Source organism: Mobula birostris, chromosome 10, assembly GCF_030028105.1.
Source record: "Mobula birostris isolate sMobBir1 chromosome 10, sMobBir1.hap1, whole genome shotgun sequence".
Lineage (NCBI taxonomy): Eukaryota > Metazoa > Chordata > Chondrichthyes > Myliobatiformes > Myliobatidae > Mobula > Mobula birostris.
The window spans coordinates 131,902,718-131,911,989 of NC_092379.1; the positions used below are offsets into that span (position 1 = coordinate 131,902,718).

The 9,272-nt window shown below is 39.3% G+C and overlaps 1 protein-coding gene across 1 annotated transcript in view; it reads left to right on the forward strand.

Moving 5' to 3' along the window:
- Positions 1-6,586, forward strand: part of mtm1 (myotubularin 1) — a 154,167-nt gene extending 147,581 nt beyond the window's left edge. The window contains exon 15 of the mRNA XM_072271003.1: positions 2,518-6,586. Within this exon, the coding sequence (XP_072127104.1) occupies positions 2,518-2,694 (177 nt within the window). The 3' untranslated portion in view covers positions 2,695-6,586. The remainder of the gene's footprint in view (positions 1-2,517) is intronic.
- Positions 6,587-9,272: the final 2,686 nt, after the last annotated feature.

Consider the following 9,272-nt stretch of genomic DNA (forward strand, 5'->3'; position numbering starts at 1 on the left):
AGAACTTTTTAACTTTGTGGGAGAATATTTTTTCTATAATGTTATCACAAATAACTTCCCTAATATTGATTGGCACCTGGTTAGTTCCAATGGTTTAGACAGTGCAGAGTTTGTTAAGTGTGTCCAGGACGGATTCCTGTCACAGTATGTGGACAGGCCGACTAGGGGGAATGCCATACTAGATCTAGTACTAGGTAATGAACCGGGTCAGGTCACAGATCTCTCAGTGGGTGAGCATCAGGGGGACAGTGACCACTGCTCCCTGGCCTTTAACATTATCATGGAAAAGGACAGAATCAGAGAAGACAGGAAAATTTTTAATTGGGGAAGGGCAAATTATGAGGCTATAAGGCTAGAACTTGCGGGTGTAAATTGGGATCATGTTTCTGCAGGGAAATGTACTATGGACATGTGGTCGATGTTTAGGAATCTCTTGCAGGATGTTGGGGATAAATTTGTCCCGGTGAGGAAGATAAAGAATGGTAGGGTGAAGGAACCATGGGTGACAAGTGAGGTGGAAAATCTAGTCAGGTGGAAGAAGGCAGCATACATGAGGTTGAGGAAGCAAGGATCAGATGGGTCTATTGAGGAATATAGGGTAGCAAGAAAGAAGCTTAAGAAGGGGCTGAGGAGAGCAAGAAGGGGGCATGAGAAGGCCTTGGCGAGTAGGGTAAAGGAAAACCCCAAGGCATTCTTCAATTATGTGAAGAACAAAAGGATGACAGGAGTGAAGGTAGGACCGATTGGAGATTAAGATGGGAAGATGTGCCTGGAGGCTGTGGAAGTGAGCAAGGTCCGCAATGAATACACCTCTTTGGTATTCACCAATGAGAGGGAACTTGATGACAGTGAGGACAATATGTGAGGTTGAAGTTCTGGAGCATGTTGATATTAAGAGAGAGGAGGTGTTGGAGCTGTTAAAATACATTAGGACGGATAAGTCCCTGGGGTCTGACGAAGTATTCCCCAGGCTGCTCCACGAGGCGAAGGAAGAGATTGCTGAGCCTCTGGCTAGGATCTTTATGTCCTCGTTGTCCACGGGAATGGTACTGGAGGATTAGAGGGAGGCGAATGTTGCCCCCTTGTTCAAAAAAGGTAGTAGGGATAGTCCAGGTAATTATAGAGTAGTGAGCCCTACGTCTGTAGTAGGAAAGCTGTTGGAAAAGATTCTTAGAGAGAGGATCTATGCGCATTTAGTGAATCATGGTCTGATCAGGGACAGTCAGCATGGCTTTGTGAATGGCAGATCGTGTCTAACAGGCCTGGTAGAGTTCTTTGAGGAGGTGACCAGGCATATAGATGAGGGTAGTGCAGTGGATGTGAGCTATATGGATTTTAGTAAGGCATTTGACAAGGTTCCACACAGTAGGCTTATTCAGAAAGTTAGAAGGCATGGGATCCAGGGAAGTTTGGCCAGGTGGATTCAGAACTGGCTTGCCTGCAGAAACCAGAGGGTCATGGTGGAGGGAGTACATTTAGATTGGAGGGTTGTGACTAGTGGTGTCCCACAAGGATCGGTTCTGGGATCTGTACCTTTCGTGACTTTTATTAATGACCTGGATGTGGGGGTAGAAGGGTGGGTTGGCAAGTTTGCAGACGACACAAAGGTTGGTGGTGTTGTGGATAGTGTAGAGGATTGTCAAAGATTGCAGAGAGACATTGATAGGATGCAGAAGTGGGCTGAGAAGTGGCAGATGGAGTTCAACCCAGAGAAGTGTGAGGTGGTACACTTTGGAAGGACAAACTCCAAGGCAGAGTACAAAGTAAATGGCAGGATACTTGGTAGTGTGGAGGAGCAGAGGGATCTGGGGGTACATGTCCACAGATCCCTGAAAGTTGCCTCACAGGTAGATAGGGTAATTAAGAAAGCTTATGGAGTGTTACTTTCATAAGTCGAGGGATAGAGTTTGAGAGTCGCGGGGTAATGATGCAGCTCTATAAAACTCTGGTGAGGCCACACTTGGAGTACTGTATCCAGTTCTGGTCACCTCACTATAGGAAGGATGTGGAAGCATTGGAAAGGGTACAGAGGAGATTTACCAGGATGATGCCTGGTTTAGAGAGTATGTGTTATGAGATTAAGGGAGCTAGGGCTTTACTCTCTGGAGAGAAGGAGGATGAGAGGAGACATGATAGAGGTATACAAGATATTAAGAGGAATAGATAGAGTGGACAGCCAGCGCCTCTTCCCCAGGGCACCACTGCTCAATATAAGAGGACATGGCTTTAAGGTAAGGGGTGGGAAGTTCAAGGGGGATATTAGAGGAGGTTTTTTTTTTACTCAGAGTGGTTGGTGCGTGGAACGCACTACCTGAGTCAGTGGTAGAGGCAGATACACTAGTGAAATTTAAGAGACTGCTAGATAGGTATATGGAGGAATTTAAGATGGGGGGTTATATGGGAGGCAGGGTTTAAGGGTCGGCACAACATTGTGGGCTGAAGGGCCTGTACTATTCTATGACTCATAACCAAATACTTAATCTTTTATTAATGGTGTTCTTGTTCCTCTCTGAACAGCAAGATCCAGTTCAACAGCGATACAGAGAATTGTTGGTGATACGAGAGCAGTTATTGAAGAAACTAGAGGAACTACAGATTTCAGACTCCTCAACAGGAATGATTCCCCATGTTTCTAATTCATCAACTCCATCTTCTACAATGCCCGTATCTCCACGGTCACAGACAACTCTTTGAGATATAGAAATCTGAATCATTGTAGCTCGGATTACTTTAGAAACTGTAAAAAGTTTATAAATGTTATCCTGCAGCATGTTAAAAGAATGCTGGATAGGGGTGTTGATTTATTTGCATGTTAATACTATAATGCTTCTTTATACAAAAATGAATTAAAACTATTTTGATAAATATATTATTCTAAATTACGCTTGTGCCTTAGTTTAAATGGTAGCAGGCTGCCATTTACATAGGGTTAATGTCCTGCTATTTCTGTTTAAGTCAGTAGCATTGCTGACTTTCTTAGTCACTGAATAAAGAAAACTGTGGAATTACTCATCTCAAATCTATGAGTAGCGGGAGTCTGGCCTACTGCTGTCAAGCTTCTATGGGTTAAACTAATTCGATAGCATTTGTGGCTTGCACAGTAAATTACACTGCTCCCTACCATAGTGTTAAGTAGACAGTCAAAAGCCAATGCCAAACATTATAAGCACTAGGTTAGGAAGATCTTTGAAACACATTGAGAGGAAATTGATCTCGGGGTATAGCACAAAATGGGCAAAGTAAGGTGACAACTTATTTTGCATTCTGCTTTATTCACAGGCTGCCAACTAGTTGTTGCCTGTTAGCACCATTGCCCATTTTTAGTTCCGTACCCTCCATGTATGTGACTGTAGATGGTCATGTTCTCCAAAGCTCTGTATTTTACAGTGTTGCTTTTTTAATTATCAAACATCAGGGTTTGAATAAAAGATGAACTTCAGTATTTTACAGTCTGGACTTTCTCACATTTTATAAATAAAAACTTACATTTGAACACAACTATTGGTTTATACCTATATTAAAAAAAACAGTAGTGCAGGAAGACCTGCATTCCTGACGGAGCAACTCAGCTACATGAAAATAACCAGTGTATTTGCCTACTGTACGTAATAGTGGGTTGTTTGTCTCATAAAATATTACACATAATTTAAACAAAATAATTGTTTCATGGAAATGCTGACATAACTTGACCCTTAAAGGTTGTATTCAGTTTCAATTTTAGAAATAGTTTTATTTTTGTGGGCCAGAAAGCATAATGACTGATGTTGGACTGTGCTGCATTTTAGTAACTGATTTACCTCACCTTTCATTGTTTAGCACCCTTGTACCAATGGATCTGAAAATAACATGGGTTTAAAGCTGAAAATTCGCATAGAAATGGATGTCAAGAAAATGGCCCACAAAAAGGTTAAATGTTTGACTGTTAAAAATATCAAAAGTGATCATAGGCTTTAGTTCTCAATTCTCCAGTGCTGCAGAGATGTTCTGGGTAGCGTAGTACCTTGATTGTGCTTTGGGACATTTTATATCTGCCAAATTTAATGTAAAAATTAGTTTAGGATTTCCCGTTTGTTGTGCAAGGCCCAGAAATCCCTAACTGCTTTGCTTTTTGTATCTAACATAAAAGTAACTTATTTTTAAGAGTAAATTAAATTGAGCTTAATTAATTTGGCAGCATTCAATAATTTCAGAGTGGATTCAAATCCCATTACAGACTTCGTTAAATTTTTTTTAGACTGAAAGAACTATATTGTTAAGAGTGGCAGGCTTCACCTGTCAGTGCAAGTCAATGTAAAATATCTTGCGTTGATCTTAATGGTAGCAAACGAGGTCTTATGATATATTGGCCAATGTTGATTAGTTATCATTAATAAGTCTTGTGCTTTTGGGTTCACCTTCTAAAATCCAGAACTTTACCTGCATACCAACAATATTTGCACTTAAAAAAAGACTCGTGGTTTGGAATAGTGTATGGATGTTTTCTTTTTGGCGTTTCCAATTTGTCTCAAATTGAACACGCAATCCTAACTTCAAAGTTGGTACAATACCCAACTCCTATTCTTGATGCAAGTTTGCTTCAAGTTCCGGAGGTCGGCATTAAATTTAGGTGCTTCCCAGTCTTTGCCATTGATACATTATTCTCCTGAAACTGAAAAGGCAGTTTTGAGAAATAGGTTTGATCTTAAAATTTATAGTTCCTAAAATTTGTGAAGTTTTTATTTTTAATGTGGCTGTTTCAAGGTCTGCTTTGTTGCTGTTGATCCCTTTGGAATTCCCAGGCATTTGTAGGCCAAAAGTCATTATACTGTCTTCAGTATAAATACTTCCTAGATTGTAAATCTGAACCTGAGATCAATTGGGAAATGTGTGACAACTTTAAATTATGACTATCCATCATAATTGGTAGATGGAATTATCTGTAGCTGTTAAGGCAGCAAAACATAGAATCTGGTGTGGATAACCGCCATGTAAGAAGATCTGAAGTTCCCACTATTCTGTCAGGCTGTAATGTACAGCTGCTTTCTGGAGTTTTCTGCTGTACATTCATTGTAGCGATGGCATATTTCCTGTTGGTTTTTTTGGGGATTAATTAGGTGTACTGCCATTCATTACCTCAGTTTAACAATGTCTCAGTCTCAGTGTTAAATTAAGTTGAATTAAAGGCTTAGAAACTTTAATTGTTTTTATCTACTTAGTAATAAATATGCCCATGTTGTCTTTGCAAATCGTAAATTGCACATTATTAATCATTCCATTTCTCCACAAGAATATTATTAAACATCAGAAATCCAGGCTGCTTGAATTGTTTTCCTTTTGGTTAATCAGTAACTGAGCTACTTAATTTTTTATCTGTAGTAGCCAAAGGCCTTTATTTTGTGGGCTATGAAGCATTTATAATTAATTATAACAGATTATAGCAGATTAAACTGTTACTTAAGGCTGATGCTCTCAAAATCTACTGATAATCAGACTATATTTTGTAGCTAAATACTATTGTTATTGATTTCTTACTGTTTTGGTTCTCCAAGCTTTTGTATAAGATCACAAGAAAGTACTAAAAGGTTCATATATGATGCACATATTTCATTGTGACTACTGACTGTATTAATTTTAATATTGCCCTCATAGAGAACAACTTGCTTTGAAATATGTCGGATGTAAAATGAGCTTATATGACTGCAGCATAAGTAAATAGATGAAAAAAATTCTGAAGTGTACTCTGGGATTGAGATGCTGTGTTTTACGCAGGGTTAGAAGATTCAACACTTGAATTAGAGGTATTTTGTATGTGTGCTATAACCCATTGTTAATCACTTTTGCGTGTTCTTTTACACAGTGTATGATTTCCAAATCTTTCCATCAAATTAACAAATTATTTTAATGTTCATTAAAATCAGTTTTATAACTGTTAATGAATGTAATTAAATATGATACAATAGGTAAATAACAGCACTTGCAAATATTTATTAGGTTTAACAGAATATTGAGACTTTATCTTTGTGGTTTAATTCTAGTTTGATGTAGCATCCATGTTCTTTTTATGTCCTGTTTAGATTTACTTGACAATAATGCTTTGCCACTACCAAATGGACAGAAACGACTTTCCAAGATGGTTGAATTCCTGGATTCATTGGCATTACTGAAAATTGACTTAAGCTTGAAACCGTAAAACATTATTAAAATCTCTTGGTCATTTCTTAAAAAAAATTCAACAAATTTCACCCTTATTGTTTTGTTGCGTTTTCTTGAATGTCTGTTTTTTGTGTATATTTATTGTTTTCTCAGGATATTTGCCTTCAATCTCGCATTCTGCTTTTTGTTTCCACATCTGCAGTTTCTGAAAACTGCATGATTTAACAGGGGACAATAATACAGTTTATCAAAGTTGAAACATTAAAAATAATGGAATAATTTGAGACTATAGAATGAGGGACTAATCTTTTCATATGCTTTGTATACATTGCATTAAAAACTGATGTTTATAATTAAACAGTATACAAAATTGATTTATGTTATGTTTGCCTTGTACAGTCAAATATGCTACTGTTTAACTATTGAGAAATAAAAATTGAGATATCTGAAGGTGTTCTGACATTTCACCGTTATGTTGAATGCTCATTTCTCAGTTGTAAATAAGGATGCTCAATCAATGGCCATCCCATTTCACTAATTGGTGTATTATTTGCAGATTATATAAAAGCTAAAGCAGATAGTTCCAGTGCTCTTAGAATATTCAGTTTTGAGTCAGTCAGAATCAGCTTTAATATCTGTTCAGAAATCTGAGGGCAGAGGGGAAGTTGTTCTTAAAACATTGTGTATCAGGCTCCTGTACCACCTTGATGGTAGCAATGAGAAGAGGGCATGTCCTAGGTGAACGGGGGTCCTTAATAATGGATGAAGTATACTGGAGCTTACAATATTTATGGCTTCTTGAATGCATACCCACAAATGAAGGCATGTTTAAGTTTTAACCTGTTGTATAAATTTATTTGTGTTGTATTGAAAGATGTAGCCATTGGAGGCAGAGATTTATAGTTTAGGGTCCAGACCCAGTGCTTCATTATGGTATAATATACTTAACTTCCTGCGAGCGTATATAAATAAAGAATTTGGAAGATATCTGTTGCACACCGGACTTTGCCTGTGGTTGGAGCCAAAATTATTTTTGTTTCTGAAAATAAACTTGGTGATTGACAAGGGATTTTGCATATTTAAATTTTATTTTCCAAGTAACTAATTTGAACCTATTAAGTTAGTTATACAGCACAGAAATGGGGTCTTCAGCTCAACTCTGCTAATCTCATTTACCTGTATTTGGCTACTTGCCCATCCAAGTGCCCTTCCTATTGCCTTTAAAAGGCTGTAGTTTGTACAGTATTTGATTCTACTGCTTTGGCAGCTTGTTCTGTATAACCCTCACCATCTATTCAAAAACATGCCCCCCCACCCCACTTTTAAGCAAATTTTCTCATCTTGTATCTATACCCTCTAGTTTAGATTTCTCCAGCCACGGAACAAGACTAACTATCCTATCTATGCCCCTCATAATTATATAAACCTATGTTGATTCATCCCTCAGCTTGCTATGTTTCAGTGAGAATAAACCCGTAAGATATAGGAGCAGAATTAGACTATTTGGCTCATTGACTCTGCTCCACCATTCCATCATGGTTAATTTATTATCCCTCTCAAATCCATTCCCCTGCCTTCTCCTCATAATTTTTGACAACCTTATTAATCAAGAACCTATCAACCTCCGCGTGAAATACACCCAGTGACTTGGCCTCTACAGCATCTGTGACAATGAATTCCACAAATTCACCCCCTCTGATTAAAATTCCTTCTCCTCTTTGTTCTAAAGGACTGTCCTTGTATTCCGAGGCTGCACCCTCTGGTCCTAGGCTATCCAATCTCTTTAAAAGAAAAGTCCTCCATTCCAGGCAATATCTTGAGGAATCTCTACACTTTTTAATGCTATCCCCTCCTCATTGTAATGTAGCAACCAGAACTGTTCATAGAGCAGGACTTTCTCAAAAACCTTGCTGAAGTCAATGCACACCACTTTGTACAGGAAAGGGCCCACAATGTTGTGCTGAGCCAAGTAAATTAGTAATCAAATGGCTTATTGCCCTTGCCTACATCTCCATTTCCCAGATATCCACGTTCACCCCATCTGCCCACCACCTTAACAGGGATAGAATTTCTCTTGTCCTTATCTACTAACAACAAGCCTCTGCATCCAACTCATCATTCGCTGCAACTTCTGCCATCCTCAACAGCACCCTACCACCAAACACTATCTTCCTCTACTCTCCACTTTCCACAGGGATCACTCCTCCGTCATTGGCATGTCTATTCTTTCCTCCCCACTAAGCTCCCTCGTGGCACTTATCCCTGCAAGCAGCAGAAAGCTACACCTGCTCATCCACATCCTCCCTCACCTCCATTCAGGGCCCCAAGCAGTCCTTCCAGGTGAGGTGTCCAGTAACACTTCACCTGTCGATCTTCCCCCGCCACCCACCATCTTATTCTGGCATCTTCCCCCTTCCTTCCCAGTCCTGGTGAAGGGCCCTAGTTTACTCATTTCTAAAAATGTTGCCTGACCTGCTGAGTTCCTGCAGCATTTTGTGTGAGTGACTCTGGATTTCCAGTACCTGCGGAACCTCTTGTGTTTATAAACGGCTCACTATTCTCTCTGCCTACACAATGTCCATAGCCTCCCATTTTCTTCACATTTATATGCCTATCAAAAAGTCTCTTAAATGTCCCTAATATTTCTGCCTCTACCACCACACCAGGCAGTGTGACCAGGCACCCACCACTCTGAAAAAACCTGCCCCTCGCATCTTAAATGCATGACCTCTGGTATTAGACATTTCAACCCTGGGAGAAGGATGTCTTTCTACACCATCTATGCCTCTCATAATTCTATAACCTCCACCAGATCTCCCCTCAGCTGCTGCTGCTCCAGATAAAACAATCTTAAGTTTGTACAACCTCTTGTATATGACCTCTAATCCAGGAAACATCCTGGTAAACCTCTTCCACGCCCTCTCCAAAGCTTCAATGTCCTACAATGGGGTGACCAGAATGGTATGTGGCCTAATTATAGTTTTATACATTTGTAACAATTTCCTGACTTTTAAATTAAGTGCCTCAAGTAATAAATGCAAGCATGCCATATGCCTTCTTAACCATACTACCAACCTGTGCAGTTATTTTCAAGGAGCTACGAACCTGGACTCCAAAATCCCTCTGCACATCAACATGTT